The following is a 25,711-nucleotide window of genomic DNA, read 5'->3' on the forward strand; positions in this document are numbered from 1 at the left end:
GAGAAGGTGATCCTTTTGCAGTTTGAGTCATCTTGCCTTGAAAAAGAAATGTGAGACATCACATGTAAAAATAAAATTGTTCTCACATTGTGAATTACGGCAGCAGAATGTATTGGACATCAAGGAATTTGATTAGATTGTATTCCTGCTATGTTCTGCAGAAGTCTAGCTCACTGATTAAATAGTAACAGTGCCAATAATTAGAACTAATATTGTATTTGGTTGAGAATGCAGGACAGAATGAATTAGGTTGTGTATATCCAACCATAAGTTAATGAGAAATTGAGAATGAGCGAGTGAGTGCTATATTTTACCAAGTGAAAGACAGTCATGAATGAAAGGCAACAGCTGATCATTGGACAAAGTTATATTTTCAGCTATTCTCCTTTGAGAGCTATCTTTTTGAATGGAGATGCAACACTCAGCTTTGTTCTCCTATTAATCCTTGTCTGTATTTTCCAAGTAGACCATACGAGCAGCCTTGTACCCAAAGTTGCTTGGGAATTCTAAGAAACTAAAAAATGAATGCAGTTTTGAAATTGGTTAAAATCAGTGCAATTTTGAAAAGTTCAGTCTGCCATCTTGATTCAAAATGCCATCAAATTAGATCCAAACTTGTGCATCAATCGTACAAAATTTGGTTAAAATCTGTGCAGTTTTGAAAGGCTCCAGCTGCCATCTAATTTTCTTGAAACATAGATGAAAACATGCTCCTTGATCTCAGGCAAATGTAGTTATAATATCTTCAGATGTGTCCAAATGTATAGTTGCCAGACAAATAACCCTCCAAAATATATAGTAGATTAATTCATTTATTCATTTACCATGCGTCTGTTCAAGACCCAAAGCAATTAGGTCATGATGCCAACTGGAAATGATGCAAGCTGATGTAATTAGAGTTGAGCTAAATTGTTATGAATTTGAGCAGCGTGGTCGTCAATCTATCCTACAGGCCACACAGCTTAGGGAAGCTCCCAAGTTTTGGAGCAAAACAGATGTGTAATCCTGTTTTTGGCAATAGTTGTCCAATCCTTGAACTTGTCTGATCAAGTCTGGGGTAACCAGACAGCTAAAATATAGGTAGGGATTTTTTATATACCTTTTGTAAACCTTCCTCTCTTTTACCAACTGCATGGCCTGTGAGGAGGTCTTGCAGAGAGAGATGAACTGACTCTGCCCAAGCTTGAGATCATTGCTGGGATTGGAACAGCTGTCCTTGCTTCCAAGGCTTAGAAGGCTTCCTGGCCTCTGGCTTGTGGGCTAGCTTGGGAAATGCATGAAGTATCTTGGAGACTTAAAAATTATTTGGGTGGGTGGGTAATTACATAGCTCAGCATAAGCTGCAATCATTTTCCAGGTTACATCTCTTTTGTATGTAGAAAACCAAGTGAACGTCTTCCCTCACTCAATGTGATATACTCTGCCTCCCCTCACAGAGGCCTAAGGTAAAGGCCACAGGCCAAGAACACACTTGGTGTTCTTACCCTGTAAACAAGCCAAAGGCTAGTGCCTTTTCCAGGCGCTTGGCTTTTAAAGTACCTGGAGGTGGGAGGCAAAATAACTATCAAATATAATATAAAATAACTATAAAACAAATTACTCCATGAGTTGCAGGTGGAATATAGGCAACTACTTCCTTCCCCAACTAACAATGAAGAAGTGTGTTTTGAATCCCCCCCCCCCCAAATCTTGTAAACTGTACAAGAAAGCTTTTTTACAGAGGTGGAAAGAGTAGAACCAGTGCTTTTTTCCAGGGGGACACGGGGAGATGCAGGTGTACGCATACCCCTAAACATTTTGTGAATCTTTGTCCATTTTACTGTATTTGTTTTTTCCGATATGAACTATAAAATGGTGATTTTTTTTGGATCAAAATGAGAGTACCCCTAAACATTTTTTAAAGAAAAAAAACACTAAGTAGAACTATGATTCACAAACCATAGGTCAGTGGTGGAGTCTATGCTTTTCATGCAGAAGGCCAGGTTCAACCCTGGGAGAAACTTGTGCCTGAAATCCGAGAGAGCCGCTACAAGTCAATAGTGGACCAGTCACTACCAGACATTTCCAAGTCTGGTAAGCCCGTGGTCTGGCTTGCTATCAGGCAGCTTCCCAAGGTATTGGCAATTGTAAAAACGATTTGCTAGGGATGAATCCCTGTCCTCTAGCACACTTTGTTACTGTACTCTGAAACTGTCAAAGGCAATTAGATTCAAAGCCATTTTATGTTTCAGCAAAGCTGATCTATAGGAGAAGTATGACAAATTTCATACTTGAAATTCTTTGTATTCTACAAGAAAGCTTTGTTGCTTTAAGGCCCTGGCAGCATGGTACGTGCATCAGAAAGGTCAGGATGATATGTTTCTGTCAAGAAATGCATTCAATTTGGGTAGCGGGGGGAGGAATTGATAAAAGTACGCACAACGCAGAGGTGACTTTGAGCATCTACCAAATCCAGCCATGATCCTGGGTGAAAAGCTCCCATTTATGTCAGATTTGTACTTTAACAATCTTGACAAGATAAGGCCTAAGGACAAAAGTCAATGGCTTGCTCTTTAAGCGCCTGATGAATAAGACCAGTTCTCAGGCAAAAGCTGCTAGAGCGCCACATGACCGAATGAGCAATGAGCCTCTCAATGGTGTGTGAAGAGATATCCCATTCCAACTTTTCTTTACCACTCTGTGAAAGGTCTTAGGTCATTTGTGCTATGATCACTTTATTAACAGAAGAGCAATACCTGCACCAGATCCAATCTCCCAGCACTTTACATATGCTTAAATTCTGTTACTGTGTCTACCAGAGTCACACAAGGCTGAAGACCAAGGGTGCATTTAAGGTGGGTGAGTCTGTCTATGTGTGATTATGCCACAGGAGCATATTTGTCTATATACACACTCAAGTGCCTGTTATTAGAAATTGAATTGGCCTACATGTACTATGTATGAGTGCCAGAGATGCAAACCTGTTTATTATGGTGTGTTCAACAGACATAAACATTGAACAAGAATGTTCTTAGAACGATAAATTGCCTCTTAAAATACTGCATGGTACAAAATTTAACTTTAGACAAATGTAAGTGTAGGTCTTTGGGCCTTGGCAAGAGTCACTTACATAGAGAATGAGGTGCGTGTGTGAAATGAAACCAGCTGTGCCCAGAACCCAGATTTATTCTCATGTCACCTGAATATAGGGAAGGTTTGGTTTAAATATTTAAGACAAATTGATAGTGGAGAAGCATTTACGGTACAAGTGATAAAATATAAACAAAACTGTCCTTGAATGGAGGCTGAACAAATAACGATTCTGTTGGAGGTATTGATCTTTAAGTCCTTGAGGTAGTGGGCTATGTTTTCCAGTAATGCTTTCCCATTATGCATTTGACTTGGCATAGAAATGCTGCGTACGTAGCTAAATGCTTAAACATTACACTAAATGGAGGGTCCTGAGCTTCCACAGTGGTGAACAAAGACAGACACAATGAATGGAAGGTGGAGTTTTATATGGATATTTTGATACAAAGACACTTAAAAACACACACACATGCCACAATTTTGTGAAAGAGAAAATACATTGCGTTCGAAATAACAGGTGGACAGTGAGGGTTCGCAAATCCACAGGAAGTCTTCACAAACACAGGACACTTCCTGCTTCAGATAGCTAACCTACACTCACCCCACTAGTGCACTCTCGGGCGCACCCCCACCCCCACCCCCACCTGCTCTCCTCTCATATGTTTTCTTAATACTTCATGGTAATTTCTCAAGAGGCCTTTAAACGAATGGGGAAATGGTGCTGAAGCTGCAGTCAGTTGGGGTCATCAGCTAAATTATTATCTCCTGAATGCTAGGTACTGGGTGAGGCATATGCAGAATAGGTATCAGGGGCACTCACCCACTGTGCAAAATCTTTCCACGCCTTTCATAACTCGTGAAAACTTGCCCAAAGGGAGCCTGTTGTGCAGCAGAAGAAAGTGTTTGCCAAATATGCCTCTCGCTTTGGCTCATCCCTACAAAGTGTGTGCTTTGTTTAACTGAGAGAGAGAGAAAGCCACAACCCCAAAGCTGCAGCAGAATCTTTTCAGCACAGAGATGGAACGTGTTGTCAGAGCAGAGAGAAGGCACATGTGAAGGGGGCATAAATAATTCATTTCCTCCCTTTGTTTCCATTCATCCCATTGTTTATTTTGAAAACGTGACAGGACAATTCCCCCACCCCTGTCTTAAAAAGAAATGGTGATGATATACCTTAACTGCCAGCTCTTTTTCTCAGTCATGTTAATATTCATTTGCAAAAGTAAATTGGTTCATGTAGTCATTTACTTGGAATTTATGTACTAATATTTAGACTCCAGAGTGTTTTAATTAATGCAATGTGATAAGGGGAGACTTTTGTGCTAAGAACGTTTTGGGGAATGATGCAGATGAAAAATGCCTTTCTTTCAGATCTCTTCTACTTCAGCACCTGTCCTACCGATGGGGCTCAGCAGCATTAGAACTATTTCATTTGCAATAATATTCTAATATTTCAACATGGGACCACAGTGGAGAGATTTTGACATGGACATGGACACTAATAATACTAATCATAATAATTTGGGAACCCCTCTTCGACTTTTTTATGGGAAAAGAAAATACTTGGACTTGGAGGAGATATTGTTTAACAGAAAGTGGAGAAGATGGGTGTTATCATGGACTGAATGTCTTTTAAAAATGTAACCAGCAGATGGGAAATCGGAAGTCCTTTTAATTTTTTTATTGTTTCTTCACCCTTTTTTCTTCTCTCTCTTTCATTTCTCCTCCGGCTTCCTTCTCTTTCTTTGTCTCCCCTTCCCCTGCTCTTCTCTTTCTCCTTAGGCATCTTCTGCTAGGGTGCACCCATGGGGGGGTGGCTGGTGGAGGGACCTGGGCATGAGAGGCAGGGAAATGCTGGTCTCCCAGGTTGAGAGGCTAGGAGGAGAAAAGAAAGAAAGATCCTCAGTGAGAGCTAAGAGGGGCTATTGCAGGCATAGGCAAATTCAGCCCTCCAGATGTTTTTGGCCTACAACTCTCATCATCCCTAGCTAACAGGACCAGTGGTCAGAGATGATGGGAATTGTAGTCCCAAAACGTCTGAAGGGCTGAGTTTGCCTATGCCTGGGCTATTGGGTTAAGAACAACCTTTAAGAGACGACTCTGTATCTATTTGTATATTTTGTAGATGCTTTTTGTTGTTGTTTTGTTTCCATTAGTTTTCTATATCTTACTGTATAATGAAATTTTTAAATAAAAATCTTAACACACACAGTTATTTAGAACTATTTCATTTGCCATCCTGGCTCAGGGCTCATCCAGACTTCTCCTTGTACGATGATTTTTAGATACAAGTCTGTGCTTTCCAGGCAGGGGTCTGAGCTGTGGGGTTTTTTTGGGGGGGGCTATCCTGTTGCTTTTCCTGGGAAAACCTGCTGTTTACTGCTGAATCGGACATCAATCCACAGAAAAACCCAATTGATGTTTGTTTCAATTCAGCTGTATTTGTCCAGCAGGACCAACCAACCAATCAACAAACAACCCACTTGGACCCGTGTCTGGAAAGCATGGATCTGTGCCTACAAATCACTGCACTAATGAAAATCTGGGTGAGCCCTCAGCGCAGTTCCAATGCTGGTTCCATGCAAACTATGATTTGCAAACTGAAGCCCAGCATTTGAAGCATGTAGTCTATTCACTGTAGTCTCCTTTCTGATCATTGATTTGGAAAGCTCAATAATTCACCTGTGGTTAATTTCTATATACATGTATTTCCTAGTGGTGACCCTACACACTTTGCTGAAGAATCTAAAATGCCTGAAATCCACCTGTTTATAATTTTCATCACAAAGCAGCATATTTATATGAGCTGTCTGTTTTATAGACATGTTAAGAAAACTGAGTATACTCAATATGCAGTAGCTATGCATCTGCCTCAGGCCTGCCCTACCACCAATCATTTGGCATAATGTTTAAATGTGATGTTAATTCTCATGCACGGGCATCCATTATGTACAACCATTCCTCCTTGATTTTGAGATAACTGTGCAGTACTATGGTATGCATACAGGAATGCTTGTGCCCATGCCCTATTTTCTTAGGAAAGGGCAATTGTTCATTGGTTATGGGGGGAAACCAAGAAAACCACACATTTACTTTAAGACTTCAAGTGAGTTATAAACAGAGGAGACAGTAATTTCTCCCATGAGTAGGTTTTTGAGCAGCAACACAAAGTCCTGCAAGTACATTTATACACTGCTGTGTACAGATATATACTTGCACCAGTAGGATATCAGAGCTGTGATATTGTTCTGAGGCTTACTCTAGCAAATATATCAGCAAGGATATTCTGGAAAAGGGTGATAATATTGCTAAGATTTATCTAAGAACAGCATTAAGGAAACAATGTGGTTCACATCCCACTGAAGCAAATGGCCAAACTTCCACTGTGCAGCTCAATCATTTACTGCAGAGATTTTTGTAACAAGGCTGGGCTCCAACAAGGAAGCTAGCTCCTATTTCTTTCCCTTTATGTACACCTCTGGCTTTTTACCACAGGCCATTTCAACATAAACAGCTTATGTAGTATCTTCAAATGTATTCTCCTGTATTCCTGTGTTTTGCAAAACTGTTGGTGTTTATTCAATGCAAGGGAAACCTGCAGTTTTCAAGGCCCCGTTCATCGCTCTCCCTTTATATCATACACACAAATAGCCCAACCTATGTTGTTTATGATCTGATCTAGATGAGCACATCTCAGAAGTCAGACCGATGTTCCTAACCTCCTTTGTATTCCTTGTACAGAAGAACTCAAAGAGAAGCTAACAGAATATGTTGATGAGGTGAACACACGGAAGTCTGGGTTCATCAAGGTGGTTCGACACAACAAGCAAGAGGGGCTGATTCGCTCTCGTGTTAGTGGCTGGAGGGCAGCCACGGCTCCCGTAGTTGCACTCTTTGATGCACATGTAGAATTCAACGTGGGATGGTATGTGCCTTGCTGCTTCTGGTCTATGTCATTTGGTAGAGTTTGTTTGCGCATGTTCAGAAAAGTTCTATAGAGGAGTTAATGTAGATCCCTGCATTAACTGTAATGTAGGGATCTAATCCTCTAATGCTGTATTAAATATGTAGCCACTGATTAAAAATTCGTTAAGTGGCAACAAATGAAGTCTTCATCATCCTTTAAATTCCACGGGAGTTTGGCCATTGCTTTCAGTGAGTTAATGAATGCAATTAAAATGTACTTGGATTAAATCTGAGCACACAAGTGTGAAAAGTACCTCTATTCCACTGATTTTTGGAGGACTTTGAACAGTGGGGAAACTATTAGTCCATTCAAAGAGCCAGTGTGGTGTAGTGGTTAAGAGTGGTAGTCTCGTAATCTGGGGAACCGGGTTCGCGTCTCCGCTCCTCCACCTGCAGCTGCTGGGTGACCTTGGGCCAGTCACACTTCTCCGAAGTCTCTCAGCCCCACTCACCTCACAGAGTGTTTGTTGTGGGGGAGGAAGGGAAAGGAGAATGTTAGCCGCTTTGAGACTCCCTAAAGGGAGTGAAAGGCGGGATATCAAATCCAAACTCTTCTTCTTCTTCTTCAAAATGAACACATAGGATCCTGCCCTCTGTCAGAATTGGCTTTGTTACATTGTCATCTAGCCAAATGCCACTGACTGTGTAGTACTGTGACATCATCAAGCTGACTGCCTTGACACCTGATTGGTTGGCAGCATGTTAGGCTTAACCTGTTGTTGTTTTAGATGGTGCCAAGGCAGCAGACAGTCACTCAGGGCTGCAGATAACAGCAAACAATATGAGCAAGAGAGGGATTAAGGATATAATAGCTGTCCCCTCACAAAAGAATAATTGAGATGTACATGTGCACTGACACTTGCATGAAAACAGCCAGACTGGTGAGATGTAATGCAAGTCCCTGGTGTAACAGGCAGACCATCAGGCTGTTAAAGCCAATAGCTGAAGCTTCATTGGCTTCTCTAGACTCAGCATTACATACAACACTTTAGTAAGTCACATATAGACAGTTCTTAATATATAACTATCTTGAATAGCTTGGTTCAGAACATGCAAATATTATTTGGCTTATAAAATTAAATGAATGCATGCTAATGGCTTAGAAAGTCTCTGTATTGGTAGTGTTACTATTCTTATTTGTTCTTACCCTGTATATAATTCCTGATAAAAGAGTAAGGTGGATTCTGTTTGAGTGGGCATCACCTAGGCAGAAGACATAGAAAGTCACAATCTTCAGAGCCTGAAAGGTTGCACAAATCTGACACCTTTTAAAGTGACCATCTCTGTGCCATATAATTGTATTCTATGGAAGTTGATTTCTATGTCAACAGGAGAGGTGAAAGGGGTGGAAGATCATGTTTTGAAGAAGAATATGTGAGGAAAGGTAAAAATAGAGATGCTGAAGGATAAAACTCAGGGAAAGAGATGTCCCTACATTCTGCTAAAGTGGCAGTCAAAAAGGAACGGAGGGGGAAAAGGTGCTCTTTCTGCCCTCAAGCCAGGAATAGCACATGGGACATCTCTGCTTGAGGACAAGGGCCAGAATGTAAAGCTCTAGAAGTTTATAAAGTGCTGCTCTGTGGAGGTGCAGATCCCCCATGTCACCACTTGAAGAACGCCAGTTAAAGGCAAGTTACCTATATTGAATTTGGCATTGTCCCATTACAGTGGTGGTGCTCTGCAGAAACAGTGAGCCAGCAACTATCATCATTTTGGTACACACAGCAATTTATCTCACTTTTCACATGCAATTCCTGCATTTAGGAAGGTATAATAGGATAAGCTAACATGCTAAGTTATCTGTTCAGTTTCCTTGAATGTAAGGAGGGGATTTTTTTTTTAGCCAAGTGGTTCATAATGCAGTCAGAGTCTAAAAACATTTAAGGGGGTTGTAAAACATGGCCTTAAACTTTGAAATCTTTTAAAAATGAAGGCATCCATAGTCTTAATATTCCTGTGTGGTCAGATAATGTCAGTGGAGGGATCTTATCTGTACACACAAAAGGAACAGGGACAGAAGTCCTCTGGAGATATGAATAGGGAAAGAATTTTGGATAGATAAGCTCAATCCATTTTCTGAACAGAGAATTACAACAAAAGAAAATTGAGGTGGGGTATGCAGGTTGGCTGTGTATAGCTAAGAAGCAAGAGTTCTTAAGGTGGATACAGTAGATAGGACTCTGTATTACCACCTGTTCCTTTTAATCTCAGTCCCTGCTGCTTTATACTGTTGAACAGCACTATGCCCTGTTCCATCGTTCTGCCCTGCTGATCCAAACCTTAAATAGCCTTCTAAACAAACACACATGCAAACCAAGTTACAAAGGGAACACAAAATATATAAGCTTCCCTGAATATAAACTTCCTTGGCATTATCTTGCCACTGTGGCATAAATCCTATAGGCCAGGAAAGTAAGTTGTTTGGCCTTTATGGGTCATTCAGACCTGAGCTTTCGTTGTGCATCTTGTTTTAGTTCTGTTCTTAAAATAGGAACAAGGAACGGCACACTCTTAGGACCACTCTTCACCTTTCTCCAAGACTGTGCCATATGCCAAATGGGCGTAATGTTCATCAGTGGCACCAGTGACATAACTGGTGCAATTAATTCTGCTTTCATAGAACCATCTTACTGCATTCCCCCCCCCCTCCAAATATACCCGAGACTATAGTTAATTAAAATTCGAGAACTTGCTTACCTTAGCAATAAGCACAACATTGGCTAGGGTTACTAGTAAAAAAGTTTTTGCAATCTATACCCATTTTTTGTTATTACATGCATAACTCTATGAGAAAAGAGCATCCCCTATTCCCATGGTATGTGCAGGGATTGATTGCTGGATGGCAGCCAAAATGTCTAGTTCTAAGTTGGACGATCTTGAAGTCCTCAGTCTCCTACTTTTTCTTCATTTGTGTGGGCCAGGGGTAGAAGGTGTCCCTAAGCAATCTATTGACATAAACATGTGCAGAAATATTCAGTTAATATGCAACAGACCCATCTTATTGCGTGGTTTATGATTAAAGTTAATTATAGCTTTCTAAGGTGCAAAATGTTGCACTAACTTGGAAGCACTGAGTCTAGCTGTAAATTTTAAAATACAATTCCATCAATAAATCAGCAGGGGCATTTCTTTAGAAAATAACGGGTGTTCAAATGGAAAGTGGATTCGGATAATGACTCAAATCAATAATTTTCTGTTTGGTGACTGAAACCAATTTCACCAGATTAGACAATGCTTTGGGTTTTTATTTTTAAAGGTGGGGGACTGAGTTTAAATCCCCTTTTTGCTTTGTGGCTTTATGAGGAAACCATTGTAATTTTGACTGTGGCTCAGGTCAGTTATTGAGTGCCATGTGATCACCCAGGTGAGATCAGGGTGCTGTGGCAGGGTTTTGTGGAGTTGTTATTTCATGGAGCCCCAGGAAAATGAAATTGCACCAGTGGTAGCACTGGATTGGCTCTGCTGGTGTGTTTGCACCACACCAACATTTCCACTTCGCCCCTCTCTTTCTTGGTAAGCAGCAGTGATGCATTTAACTGAAGGTCAGGGAAGCACCAGTGTCCCACTAAATCACCCACATCTGCTGTTGTTACCTAGAACTTGGTTGCAGACCAAGATTAATGGGCTGGTTCCTCCACCTCCAGCTGAAGATAAGCTCTGCACAAACCAGACTCTTAATATTTGCCTCTCAGTGCATGTAACCCCAAATATGCCTTGTGGCATGGAAAAGTAAATATCAGAAGAAGGAACCTGTGTTGGAGCACATTGCCACATATTTGCATGTGGAATTCTGGGAATGCCCAGAATTGTTAGTATTAAAAAACGGAAATGGGGGCAACAGTGGTTCATAATCAGTGCTGTTCTGGCTAAAACTGCAATTAATCTCTTCAAGAAAGATTCTGATAATTATTCGACTGTGAAACTAATTCAACATATTTTAAAAGCTGCCAAATTAGTAATTATTAAAATCTGGAAATCATCACAACTTTCCAATAGCAAACTGTGATATGTTAAGCAATGGGGTGTGTTATAAATGGAGAAAGCAGCAGGTCAGGCACAAACAGTTCTCCTCCTAGGAGAATCATTGCAGGGCTTAACCGATTCTTGCTATAATTGGGGAAGGGGGGTTATAATCTCTTTCAGAACAAATGAGACCATATCATCCGTTAGCTGACAACATTTTTCTTAAGAATCCCTAGCTGGCTAAGAAAGGACAAGGCCTATGAGTACGTTTTAAGTGCCATTTCCTCATGATGGAGGGCAATAACTATTTTTCAACCCAAGCACTAACCCAGCCATTTCGATTGTGCTCACATGAATGAACCCACCATGCTGTGCAGACAGTCATAGATATAGAGGCCACAGCTTCTGTGGTTGCTACATCACAACTATAGTTATGAAGATCCTGGAAATGGTTGTTGGTTATATCAGTGGTTGCTTCCCACATGCCTCTTCACAGAAGGATATACCTTATGCTTTCAGGGAAATTAGCCACAGATCACAGGGCATAACTTTTCTGGAAGAGTCCCCCCCCCCAGGCACTGTCCAATGTAATTACCTATTCTACTCATTAGTGGCTTTAATTATAGTGTATGTCAAAGATTCATGCTTCAGGAAAAACCCGTTACATAATAAGTAATACTCCTTTGCTGCTGGAGATTTGCTGAAGTTCGCTGTTCAGTATTTCATATCTTCAGTGTCTGATAGTGCCTGCTTATTAATTTATTTAAATCTATCTGGACAAGTCTTCATCCAAGCATATTCCAGGTGGTGTACAATGGGCATGCATAAAACTGCTCATGCCAGATGCAGTAAAATGGAAGCAAGAATCAACATTCACAACGAATTAGCATCGATAAAACTTTCAAACTATAATGCAGAGTAAACATAACCATTTAAAATGTGTGGGCAAAAAATAAAATAAAAAATAACCAGTGCTGGAATACTGTAATGTCAACTTCTTCTAATTATTTGGCTGCCTCACCTGGCCAATTACTAAAACATGCTAAATTAAGATTATGTTTTGTTTTCTGATTTCAATCTTGATAGAAGAAGACTCTTTGAAAGGGTAGAAGCCTTTAATCTTAGGACAGCTCTGTTCTTGCTGATATCCTTGATCGTTTGACAGCTGTAAGCTGTAAGGATAATTGTCACCAATATGAAAGTCCTAATCTCTTCTTATCACTGAGGCAAGAAAGTAACTGGGAAACATGCTAAATGGTAAAACTGTTGTGTGTAGGAGCTCTAAAGATCTTAAGTGAAGTTAAAGGATCCCACTGACATCAGTAGAAGTTCAGAGCAGGAAGAGAAGAGAGAGGGAGAAGGAAGAGCTATGAGTGGGAGGGGCTCCTTTCCCCATCCTCTTGACCTCAACAAACCTGCTGCACCTGGAACTGGGTGTGGAAAGTGCAGCTGAATGGAACACAGCTGTGGGCAGCCTAAAGAAATACCATCCACCTTGTCCTGTCCATAAAAAAGAAAGTCTAGAGTGAGATACCAGGGTGTTTCTAGGAACTTTTCTTGTTGTGAGACTTTTGTGGGTGAGTTGAGAGTTTGGACCCTGGATGAGAACCAGGAAGCTGAGAGGAATGGTATATCAGAAGGAAAATGAATTGCTATAGATTTTTATATACTTAAAACTTTGCATTAATGGAACATCTTTATATGTAACTGTGTATTTTTATAATATTTTGTTAAAGTTGACTGTTGCTGCTTCAGTTTTTTTGTAAACCGCTTAGAGAAATTTTTAATATACTAAGTCGTATAGAAATTTAAAATAAAATGAAGGAAGAAAATAGGAATTAAGCTGATGATTATAACTCTTGGAACACTCTGATTGTCTTCTCCCCCCCCCCACCCCTTAGGGCTGAACCGGTACTAACCAGAATCAAGGAAAACAGAAAAAGAGTCATTTCGCCATCATTTGATAACATCAAATATGACAATTTTGAAATAGAAGAGTATCCTCTGTCTGCACAAGGGTTTGATTGGGAATTATGGTGCCGATATTTAAACCCACCCAAGTCATGGTGGAAGTTGGAAAACACAACTGCTCCTATAAGGTAAAACATGTAAATGTGAGTCATGCTGAGAAACAGCCACGAGAGAGGGCTACTGCTTTCATATCCTGCTTGAGGGCCTCCTGTAGGCATCTAGTATTGGTAGACCCAGTGCAGGATGCAGGACTAGATAGGCATTTGGTCTGATCCATCTGGCCTCTTCTTACATTAAAAAAAATTCAAATTATGCGGGTGGATTTGGGTGTCATTTGGTTAAACCCCTGTGGCCAACAGCTCACCCACAGTGGGGCATTTTCAGTTCCAATAAAATACTGTTTTTATGTAACCATGACAAATTACAGAGCTGCTGTCACTATTTATACAGTCACTGGCACACTGTAATGGAAGGCCATGGCTGGTTGTAAAAAAAGGCTGAAATATGCAGGTTTGCAGCAAAAGCAAGCCTGTTTTTCTTGAGGATATATTTGGGAAATCTGCCATGCTGTGAAGAGTGTACTTTCGTTCCCCACCCTCCACCCCCATGCATAGCACTGATGTCTTGATGCAACATAATGAGGAATGATTGGCATTTTCTTCATCATGAAGTTCACAAGGAACAGCTTCCCCTAGTTCCAAGCTGACACTTTATCATCTGTACAAGCAGGGAAGGGAGATTTCAGGGGTGTGATTTAATTTTTTAAAAAGATTTTTTACGATCACATCAGGAGCAGATGCCTCAGTTTATCACAGCTTGATTATCATTGTCTTGATGAATGCAAAATGGTGTATCCTGTTCTATAACAACCCCCTGTCCCCTTTAATTAGCATCCTGTTGTCCCCAGTGCACTTCTTTTGCTCACATAATGGCACAAGTGACATTTTTCTATTTGCCAGCCTGCATGACAAAGCAAGAGTAGGGCTAAAGCCAGATTAATTGTTCCATTCTCAGCCACTTTATAAATACTGTGTGGCTGAATCTCAACCAGTTCAAATGCCATTGAAGACTAGCCAGACAAGAGGCCAAAAGATGCAATGCCTAGGTCTTCCTGAACATTTCCTCCCCTTGTTGCATGGCAGTATTTGGAGTCATTACATTGAACTGAGTGGCTGAGTCCAATGAACGATGGAGTCAGCCACACTTCAGACCAGCATTTAAAAATGTTCTCTGAAACCTTTGCAACATCAGTATCTATCACACAGTAGCCCTGTGCAGCTAGCATATGTGGTGATAACAAAGCATCATGGCATGTGCTGGCTGTCCTTGTCCCATCCATGCATTTACTAAAAGCTGCCAATAGCTTTTGGTGAATGTGCAGCCAATGGGTACAATGCTGCTTATCTCCATTCATACATTGATATCTCCACAAATGTAATCTTAACTGGGCTAAAGAAACCCATTTGAGCAGCCCAGTTCTACATGGAGTCTTTATGACTGCAAAAAGTTTGCAATGCATTTTATTTTGTTAGTTACAAAGGTCTTAGCCTGGACACTATTTGTAGGAGATATCGTAGGAGGTCCATGTAAACTATTTTGAGGTTCTCTGAGGATAAACAGGACAGCCATGTAATCAAGGAATGCATTGGTTACTTGAGGGGCCACAATTAATACCTTAGAGTGGATGCTTCAGTAATAGCACCAAAATACCAGGTTCCTGCCAGTACCCGAGATGAATAAGTTGCTCACGGCTTCGGTCAGCTTTGGTCCAGTCCAGAAGAAAATTCAGCTTATTCTGAGTGCAAGCCAGATCTTTGTTAATTTATCCCACTATTGGAGGTGGGACTGAACAAGACACACAAATTTTATGGTTGGGGAATTTACCTTAAAGAGGCATACCTGAAATTCACTAAGCTGACTAAATTCCAGTGTTTTAATATTTGCTGCTTTTTTTCTGTCTAGGAGCCCTGCACTAATTGGATGCTTCATAGTAGACAGAGAATATTTCCAGGAGATTGGTCTGCTAGATGAAGGCATGGAGGTCTATGGAGGTGAAAACGTAGAACTTGGGATCAGGGTAAGAAACCATCGGGAACCAACTAGCAGACTTTAGATGAGGGAAAAGTAATAGATGATGAAGTCAGAATTGGAAACACACAAAAAGATTGGATTCTGAGTCTCAAAAAACAGATACAGTCGTACCTTGGATCTCAAACACCTTGGCTCCTGAACAAATCGGCTCCTGAACAAATCGGCTCCCGAACAATTGAGTGTTCTGGTTTTCGAATGATTTCCAGAAGCCGAATGTTCAGCATGGCTTCCGCGGCTTCTAGTTGGCTGCAGGACTCTCCTGCAGCCAATCGGAAGCTGCGCCTTGGTTCCTTGGTTTTTGAACGGTTCCAGGAGTCAAACAGACTCCCGGAATGCATTCTGTTCAAGAAGGTACAAATGTATTGGATGAAAATAATATATTGTTGAGTAGTATCTTACATATCTTGAATATACAAGCTCTTCCTCAGCTTCAATTAATTAATAATCAAACAGATAAGAGAACAGCTTTCTGTTCTGGTTTACTGTTCATCAAAAATTATATTGAATCTTGGCTAAGGTCTTCTAATTTATGTAATAAGCCCAATATTACTCCTTAATTCATCAATAAATAACTTTCCCTTGGCAGGAGTACAAACATTGATTGCTTTACCGCTATGAAAAATAATATGTTTTAAGTTAATAAGATTATCAATCAATAACTCTTTTATTTTATTTTTACCATTCTGTAATACAGAAGAAAAGTATTTGAAACCTTGGTGCTGTCTCAGCATGTCAGAGAGACTGGTTAATTTGTGCTTTTGGTTCCTGTTCAAAAGCTTTCTGGATATCCCCCCCCAGTCCATTACTGCATAATTGTAATGAAGGTGTTTTGCATTTTCCCATCATACTTTTATACCTTGATATAAGTGTAAAATCATATTAGATATTTGCCAATAGGGCGACTGTCAGTGTGTTTATCAAAAGTACTGCGTTGAATCCAGAGTTGCCTTTCCGTGAATTGAAGTCCCCACCTCACCAGTGGACCCAAATTTGTGCCCCTGTGCAAGCTGGGTAGGGAGCAGGGTACCTGGTCAGCTGCTTCTCTGTCCTGAATCTTGCAACATTCAGCTTCATAGGATGTCCATGACTTCTTCTTGTGTTATGACAGAGAAGTAAAAACCGACTACCTTAGAAGCCTGTGGAAAAGATAAATAAGAGAAAGGACATAAACAATGCTGAGTGTTAAGTACTGTAAAATGATCGTGTAAAATTGTTTAAATATTTTAAAGTTTTTCTGAACAAATGAACCTTGGATAAGATTCATCGCCCTCTTTTAATTAAAGTTTTGTTGGTAGCAAGAGCAGCACCCTCCAGACACATCTGTTTGTTTAAACACAGTTGAGCTACTTTAGAAGCCGATAAAATATGAGACAGATGTGCTCTTCCTTCTCAGCATAGGCTGTACATATTTATAGAATACTGAGTCTGTATAATCATACAATTTTCATTCCGCTCAATGCCATTAGTTTATTAGCAACAATCTATGTGATTTATGTTTCTCATTTCAGTCTCTCTAACTCCTTCCAAAAAATGTAATACTATTGGTTTTTTAGAGGGCCAGCTGATTTTTAGAGCAAGTGAAAGTATCCTAAGGAAGACAGCTGGATTGGTTTGAGCCACTTTACAAAAATAGATTTATGAACTATGCCATGCACAGCTTAACAGCACACAGCTCTTATTTGCCTTCTATGGCTTTTTAGGTCATTGGCACAGAGCATGCATGGTGTAGCCACAATCCAGGAGGACGTGATACGTCCCACACCAGAGGCAAATGCTCAGACATTTAGCAGCCATTCACTTCCAGAAATGTCTTGGGAGCCACACAATGTGACATGCTGTGTTTTTACTTGCAAGGCATTCCAGGAAATGTGGCTGGTGGGAAGTTGTGAGTAACATAGGGGTAGCGGTAGTAGTAGTAGAGACAATGAAAAACCTTCATAATGCTAGGTAGTATTAGAGGCAGCACTTTCTCCCCAAATACTAGTCTCATGTCCTGCTTTCAAACTTTTTGTAGGCCTCTGGGTGAACAGACTGCATGGGCCTTTGGCTGCATCCACCAGGGCTCATTTTATTACCTCAAATTTATGTTCCCCACCTCGACTCCCCCCCCCTCCCCAGGGAAGGTCATTTCTCCCCTTTCTGCCCAACAAATAGTTGACAAAGAAAATTTCAGAATGCTCGGCTCAGCTCTACCCAAAGTATAGTTTGAACACCACAACTTCAGAATAGTCTCTGGACTGGAATGGTATCCAGCATGGCTTACACTCTCTGGATCGCAGGCCCTATTATAAAGGCAAAGAGAAATATTTATAAATAAGTGGTAAAGAAAACTACTTCAAGTACAACATTGAGGCTACAAAATGTACTACAGATACTTTCATTTCACTCTCTCCCGTTTCAACTTTTTCCTCTCACTTGTCAAAGATAAAGCATTACTGCATCAGAAGAAAGGGCAAGTTCCTCACCATGTTACATTACAGACAAGAGATGGGAGCTTCCTCTGTAGCTCCTACTAGAGGGTCGGGAGTCATGAGACCACCCCTATAAGCTGGTTTCTCTGCTTGAACTTGTGCACTGTGCTTGAAGATAGATAGATAGTGCTTTGATTTTGAGCTGACTGACTTCCAGTTTCTTTACACTGGCAAGGAGTTTGATCAACATCTACCCATGAGGCTTTCCTAACAATTTGCATGACAGAATATGGCCCCAAAGCTCTCAAGTAATATGCTAGCCAGTCAGCTTGGCTTATCCTATGCCAAAGTTAACGGCTGAAGATCACATTGATGGACAGGGCTAGAGAAAAGCTCAAGCCTTTGTGTAATTGAAATTTTGGGGTGTGCTGGATCACTTAAATAAAACCCAATATTGCTTTCATTTCCCAACATTTTTTTTCTTGCTCTCTCCAGAGAAGCCCAACCTGACCTACATAAAAATACTTTCATCTTTAAAGCACAACGGTGTGCAGTGGTGTAGCATATGTTATCTAACATCTAGCCTGACCAAAAAAAAATTGCAGCTGCATCAAAACAAAATTTCAACTCTGTATTGAACAGAAAATTTTAGCAGTGTGCCACCAACACTTCATAATTCAGGACTAATCTAAATACCAGGATTGATGAATATTTATAAGGTGACTGTTAAAAAGAAGCATAACATCAGAGATGCTAGATAATGCAGATGTATAGTGCCATCTTTTTCCTTAGCAAAGTTTTTCTTCCTTCTTTGTTTCTCATGAGCAAAGGGCATTATTCCAATTCATGTGTGAAAAAGGTCCAAGTGTGGGCCAGGGTGGTGTAATGGTTAGAGTGTTGGACCCATGACCTGGGAGACTAGGGTTCAAATCCACACTCGGCCCACTGAATGACCTTAGCCTGATCACCATCTCTCAGCCTAACCTACCGTTAGGTATTGTTGTGAGGATAAATGTGAGCTGAGAGGGGATTTGAACTGCAGTACACACCACCTTCAGCTCCTTGCAGGAAAAGGTGGTATATAAATGTAGTAAATGCTAGGAAAATAATTTTAAGATGCATTTATATTAGAGACCAGGAACTGGAGACACCTGGGTCAAACAGAGCCTACATTGCTATCCTTAAAGGCTAAAGCACAGGTGGCCATCCTGTGGTCCACTGATTTGGCCGAATTTCCTGAAGATGCCCCATCCTTCTTTCCCATCAGAGTTCCTTCCTTCCTACATCCTCCTTATTTTTCTTGCCTTGTAAAACCCTCTGTAAAGTTATTTGACAATCACCACTTCCAGCCTTGTGGTGCTTACTTCTTAGTAAGAACAGAATCGGAAATTGCATGGAAGTGGGAATTCTAATTTGAGATAACCTTGATGAGAATTGAAATAGGGCTATCTTCATTCAATATTAGTTAAGAAAGAACACTTTTGGCTTTGACACTATAGCTGCTGCTCAACATCACCTCTGTCTCCACCAAAAAGTGACCTGCAATTCATAACAGCAGGGGTGGGGGAGTTTCCCCACCCTTGGACTGAAGAGGGTGGAGAAAGTAACATTTGGGACAACAGCAGACTGATTTCAATGAGTTAGTTTGAATTTCTCACTCCCATCCCAAAATGGTCTTCCAGGAAAATAGTAGTTAGATCATGATGTACCAAAATTAATGAGCACTGAGAAACAACAGCATGATTTAATATTATATCTGATGTTCCATAAATAACAAAACAGGAGATCTGAAACTGAGCACGTAGCCAATTAGTAAAGATAGGGCCCCTAAACACATCATTTAGAGTTTCTGGGTAATAGTACATTCCTGGAATACATTAAAGAATTTCCATTCACTTGAAAATCCCTTCACTAGCAGGCGTGGGTCTTTTAAAATTTAGCAGTTGTCAAATGCCACCTAGAATAATATCTTGAAATAGTCTCATTAACCATCCATGACATGTTTGTGTCTTTTTTTAATGGCATGGAATAATGCTTCCTGGAGTCCACAGACTGTTTAAAAAGAGGTGTTCTTTAAGACAGTCTTCAGAGCTAGACTAGATTACAGATGTATGACAATCTGATGCATAAGTGGCTACTAAACACAATCAAAATTGATTGCATTTATTGCTTCGTAAGTATTGTTGGGATTGTGCTTGTGGTTTATCTGAGGTAAATTATCTCTTTGCCAGTTTCACCCATGTGCCCATGTGCTAGTATTTAAAGCCCCAAATACTCTGCCTAGGTTGTTCTCAGCGTAGGGTATCATTGCTAAAGGCATTTTTTGTTGTCGGCTATGCTCATATTTTATGCCATTTATTCAAGATGACGGATCAGATTCCACCAGTGCAAAGCACAAAAGCTTCACAAGGCAGGCACCATACTGCCAACAGTGTCTGTGACCTAACGATTCAATGTAAGGAGCTAAAGGAATAGTGACACTGGGAGCTAGTCATGAGATTGCCTGATGGGTTGTCAACAAAGAAAAAAAGTCACTCCATGGCCTCACTGGTAAAAAGTTTGGAAACTCTTGTGCCAGTTGCAATGGCCCTGATTATAAGTATGCAACTAATTATAAGTCGCATAATCTGTGATCATCATTATTCAGTATGGGTTTTTTGTGATGGTTGATGAATTAATCACAAGCATAATCATTTTAGAAAAGCCCACAGATCTTGCTTCTTTAAAGATCTAAAGTAGCTTGTAGTAGGGGCTTGCTGCAATCAGGTCAAACAAGGCCTTGCTCACCTTGATGTTGCCTCTACCTATAGCTTCTCATGCCCAAGGCAAGGCTCGATACTTCCCGAGGGGTACAAGGAAACAGATGGCAAGGCTGTGTGCTCAAACAAGGCTCATGAGTGCTCAGACCAAGCCCTGGCAAAAGCTCAGCACTAGATTCCGGATTGCTTGGGTAATGCAGCCTCATGATCTCCATTTGCTGTGCCACTCTGCAAACAATAACCTTGCTTTCTATGCAGTGTCACAAAATACATGGCACAGCTTCTGTAGTGCAGCCATTGATGCAACTGTTTTAAGATCAGGGTGGCAGAAAGGTATAACTTTGTGGAACATTGCGGTGGGTGATGAGCATTCTCCCTGCATGTGATGGGGAACTGAATTAATCTACCTCATCGTGGGCTCCCATGGATCCAGATCTTGATTAGAGCATATCCACATAAAATCCAGTGCTCATGAGCCCAATGAGCTCAGTGCTCCCACCCCCAAATCTGAGAATTAGCCCTACAGTTTGAGCTAATTGCACATTGGATTTTACATGTGTACTTCTACTAAAAACTTAAAGCCACTCATAGCTGTACAATATGATCTGAAAGAGAACAAGACTCCCTAGTGGCTGAGCTGGGTGTGAAGGTTCAGTATCAGCCCTCATCACTTGTAGGGAGAAGGTAAAGGAATCAGATATTTTTTTTCCTGAGGAAGATCATCTGCAAAATCATCCCTCTCTACCATGTCACTAGATATAGTTTTCTTCCACTGAATTGTTTTAACAGCATTTGAGTCTGGAATTTCTCTTGTACTGTGTAGCAGTGTGTTGAAGCAATTTGTAGTCGCAGTGCAGAAAACAGCCTCCTGTGCTATAATTTTTCCATGCTACGCAAATGATATTTGTCTTTACAAAACATTTTGCAGACTTATGGCATCAATAGCTTGGAGCATTTATGAATAATAATTAATGTATGATGTATGCATCAAATATATTATTTATGATTGCATAATTATAGCACACGTTGTAGACAGCTTTGATTACTGTTATTTCTAGTTTATGAAAATGAGGTTATCGTTGGCCTCTAAACATGCAAACAAGAGAATTCAAATAACCATAAAATTAGTTGTGTGCAAGTTTTAGTATGTCAAAGAAAAGCAGCATACCCGGATCTTAAGTAGAATTTAATGGAAAGAAAGTATGCTGCAAAACACTGCTTATATAAATAAATAATCAGATATTTAAGCAAAACAATAACAGCAGCCCTGTCACCTATAAATTATTACTTGCACAACAGGGTCTTGTTCCCTGCCCAGTAAATGAGCTCCATTTGTAGAGGACTTGAAAATGATCTTGGTAACCAATGCCTTTTCCATTAAGAAAGGATGGGCTATTTCTCCTTCATACATCTTGTTCAGGCATAGGCAAACTCGGCCCTCCAGATGTTGTTGGACTACAAGTCCCATCATCCCTAGCTAACAAGACCAGTGGTCAGGGGTGATGGGACTTGCAGTCCCAAAACATCTGGAGGGCTGAATTTGCCTATGCCTGGTCTTGTTTCCAGTATGTGGGGATGAGGTGGAGTCCTCCCAAATACCCTCTGAAAATGACCCTCCAAGTAGGGCCAGAACCACCGCAAAGCAATGCCACCCACCCCTAACTCAGACAGCCGCTCCAGAAAGATATAATGGTTGATGGTATGGAAAGCTGCTGGGAGGTTGAGGAGAATTAACAGGGACACATTTCCCCTGTTTTTCTCCCAGCAGAGGTAATCACACAGGGCAACTAAAGCAGTTTCTGTGCCAAAACTGGGCCTGAGCCCCAACTGAAATGGATCTGGAAAATCAGTTACCTCCTAGAGTGTGTGGATCTGGTCCATGATACCCACTCAAGAACTTTCCCAAAGAAGAGGATGTTGTCAAATTGTTGATTTTCCAAAACCAGGGAGGGTTTCTTGAGGACTACTTTTACTGCTGACTCCTTCAAGCAGGCAGGGACCATCCCCTCTTCTAGGGAGGCATTAATCACCTCCCTGGCCCAGCCAGCTGTACCCTCCCTGATGGTTTTTATCAGCCAAGAGAGTCAAGGGTCTAGAGCAGGCATGGCCAAACTTGGCCCTCCAGATTTTTGGGACTACAAGTCCCATCACCCCGAGCTAACAGGACCAGTGGTCAGGGATGATGGGAATTGGAGTCCCAAAACAGCTGGAGGGCCAAGTTTGGCCATGCCTGGTCTAGAGCACAAGAGGTCATCCTAACCGATCCAAGCACCTTGTCCACATCCTCAAGCCTTACTAACTGAAACTTATTCAACAGGACTTGGCAGAATAAAGATCCCAGTGGATGCAAGCATTATATTCTCCAAATGCTTTGCAAACAAGTCACAGCAAGCTACCGTCAGTTCTGCCACCACCTGGAAAATCTCTGCAGGATGGCACAATGAGGATGCCTTCACTGCCACTAGGTTTGATGTCATTCAAACTGAGTTTTCCTCCACCTGTGTTTGTTCTGTCCCTCAGCTTGTTTTCTTGCCCTAAGCTCTGGAGTATACCAGGGAGTCAAGCAGGCTCCATTACGTGGAAGAGACTCTGGGGCGATTGTGTCAGAGGCCTTAGCCATTCAAGTGTTCCAGGTCTCAGCCAGGGCTCCAAAAGGAATGCCAGTCATATCAGCCAGAAAATCCCCCAGAGCCGTCTGGAAATAATCAAGGACAGACTATTCTAATAGGTCCCCTTGTTCTGCTGGGGGGGGGGGAGGTGTTGAAAGCATAAATGTCAACAGAGAGTGATCAGACCATGAGAAGGGACTGACACCGATATCTCTCATGTTCAGATCACCCTCTTCCTGTTCATTTTAGAAAGCAAGGCCCAGAGTGTGGTCTGCCACATGTATTAGGCCGGCGAAATCTTGGGACAGCCTCATAGTCATCATGGTAGCCATGAAATCCTGAGCCACCCCAGAGTCAGTTGCCTTGGCATTTGTGTTGAAGTCCCCCAAAACCAGCAGTCTGAGGGAAAGTTTCACAGCTGTTTCACAAATAATGCTGTCTACCTTTTGATTCCAGTTCATAGGTCTTTAACAGTTACAGGATAATGAGCAGGATACTTTTTACCTAGCATGCTGGTGAAGGGGGAACAGTTTCACCTGCATAATTTTGACTCTTAAAGAAAAAATGACAGCCCTATGTAGTGCAGTTGACTTGTCCAAACATTACTTTGGACTTGGCTGAAGTAAGATATACAGTATGTTCTTTATACGAGCAGAATAATTGCAAAAGCCCTTTATATACAGAACGTTGTGGGCTCTCCTGCCTGTAGTACTTGGGGGATGTGATTTCAGGATTATTGTCATTTTGCCCAAGAACCAACCCTATTTTGAAAATGGAGCTGGATTGTTTCCCTCTATATCACTGTATTTCCAACTGTATCTCGGCCTTCATAAAGTTGTGGCTCATTCCATTGGTCTCTGTCAAACCTCCAGTAACATAATTTTTTTTAAAAAAAAAAAAATTTTTTTAACTGGTTTTACAAAATTTTAAACAATACGAACATATAAAAAGACATACAAACATATATAGTTTCATAATTTCCCCCCCATAAACCTCATTTCTCAGACTCCCCCATACCTCCCCTTTCTGCATCCCAATGTCCAAAGTTTCCCAGCAACTTCCAATTAAATCTGTCAAACATATGTCTTCTTAATCTTTCCTTCTGTCTAATCTTATATCGCTGTAACCCTTTCTTTCTCAAAACCTCGACATTCTAACATTCATCAAGTCTATAATAGTCTTTAAGATAGATTTTAAATTTCTTCCATTCTTCTTCTGCCGTCTCCTTCCCCTGGTCGCGGATTCTGCCGGTCATCTCAGCCAATGTCATATATTCCATCACTTTCATCTGCCATTCTTCCAGAGTGGGTAGATCTTGTGTCTTCCAATACTTTGCGATGAGTATTCTTGCTGCTGTCGTAGCATACATAAAGAAAGTTCTATCCTTCTTTGACACCAATTGGCTGACAATGCCCAAGAGAAAGGCCTCTGGTTTCTTAAGAAAAGTACATTTAAGTACCTTTTTCATTTCATTATATATCATTTCCCAGAAAGCCTTAATCTTCGGGCACGTCCACCAAAGGTGATAGAAAGTACCTTCAGTTTCTTTACATTTCCAACACTTATTGTCAGGGAGGTGATAAATTTTTGCTAGCTTGACTGGGGTCATGTACCACCTGTAGATCATTTTCATAATATTTTCCTTTAAGGCATTACATGCCGTAAATTTTATACCGGTGTTCCACAACCATTCCCAGTCAGCAAACATAATGTTATGACCAATGTCCTGAGCCCACTTAATCATAGCCGACCAGTAACATAATTTTCTCCTATTCCCTTTTCTCTGCAAATGTATCAGTCTTCCTGCAGCTGCAGCATGTATAATTGTACATACAGGCAGCATTACCGGTTGCACTTTGAATCATCCTTATAATCGCTCTATTTTAGAGGAAGCACACATGTGATTTACAAGTCCCACAGAAAAGAAAAGATGATCAACACAACACCAATAGATACCTGGTGCAAAAGTCGCTTTGACCCACAATGGCCACTCTCAGTATTTTGGCCATTTCATTTGCACATGCTGAACTAGTGCACTGCTGCTTTATTGAAGGAAATTTCTGCTTTGAGTATTATAGTCAGAGAAACACGTTTTGGAGATAACATACAACCTTTTTGTTTTTTCTTACATCTATATTCTGCTTTTCTTCCACCATTGAGCCCAATGCAGCATGCACATGACTGCCAGGCAATCACCCATTCAAGCACTGACCAGACCCAGACTTGCTTAGCTTCAGCAAGTTAGTGGACTCGTGTGCCCTCAATCCATACCCTGGAACTCGACCTTTATCCCTTTTGATGAAAAGCATATGTTACCCAGGGGTCATGGAAGGCACTGTGGGCAGGCAGAATAGGTTTTGTAACAATTTAACTAGGAAATACATGCAGCAAACTGTTGATGAGACCATTTACTAGATAAACTAGGAATATAGCTGAAAATGGCATCACCTAACTGCTTAATATTCCAAGAGGTTTGTAGCATTCTTCCCTGCCATCAAACACTTCCTTTTCTCTTTGACATGCCATAGTACCTCCTTTAGTATGCTCTGTCATTGATCATCAGTGAATAGGCCCTAACCTGCAAGAGGTCACATCACCCTCACTTCAATTTGTTGCAGTCATTAAAGGGTTTTTAAGAGAAGAGAAGCATACCAAGAAGGAAGGGAAAACAATGGGCATAAATGGCAAAAAAATGCTTTAAAAGATGAGTCCCTGCTGCAAATCGAACTAAAGGTTACTCCTGTATTTAAAATCACGGACGACTATTGTCCTGAAGTTTCTTAAGCCAAGGTTGACATACTCTGCTGACGGTACTAAAATTGCCAACTGTTCATTTCGCCAGCCTCAGTGTGTCCCTGCTGTGTCTTTGGGG

At 40.9% G+C, this 25,711-nt stretch overlaps 1 protein-coding gene and 1 long non-coding RNA gene across 4 annotated transcripts in view; one reads left to right on the top strand and one right to left on the bottom strand.

The window, feature by feature from the left end:
- The window catches only part of GALNT18 (polypeptide N-acetylgalactosaminyltransferase 18), a 352,471-nt gene that overhangs the window by 264,609 nt on the left and 62,151 nt on the right, over window positions 1-25,711 (top strand). For both annotated transcript variants that reach the window (XM_082193671.1, XM_082193670.1), the window contains exons 4-6: window positions 6,811-6,994; window positions 12,900-13,097; window positions 14,932-15,046. In XM_082193671.1, the coding sequence (XP_082049797.1) occupies window positions 6,811-6,994; window positions 12,900-13,097; window positions 14,932-15,046 (497 nt within the window). The remainder of the gene's footprint in view (window positions 1-6,810; window positions 6,995-12,899; window positions 13,098-14,931; window positions 15,047-25,711) is intronic.
- Window positions 3,481-25,711, bottom strand: part of LOC309516921 — a 48,434-nt gene continuing 26,203 nt past the window's right edge. Inside the window, exons 2-3 of one of the 2 annotated variants that reach the window (XR_014213065.1) lie at window positions 16,088-16,196; window positions 3,481-4,944 (exon numbers count right to left, since the gene is read on the bottom strand). This is a non-coding gene — a long non-coding RNA (uncharacterized lncRNA). Of the gene's footprint in view, window positions 4,945-9,843; window positions 9,972-16,087; window positions 16,197-25,711 lie in introns of those variants that run through there. The other variant, XR_014213066.1, reaches the window with a different exon arrangement.

Source organism: Podarcis vaucheri (genome assembly GCF_965113315.1).
Source record: "Podarcis vaucheri genome assembly, chromosome: 1".
NCBI lineage: Eukaryota > Metazoa > Chordata > Lepidosauria > Squamata > Lacertidae > Podarcis > Podarcis vaucheri.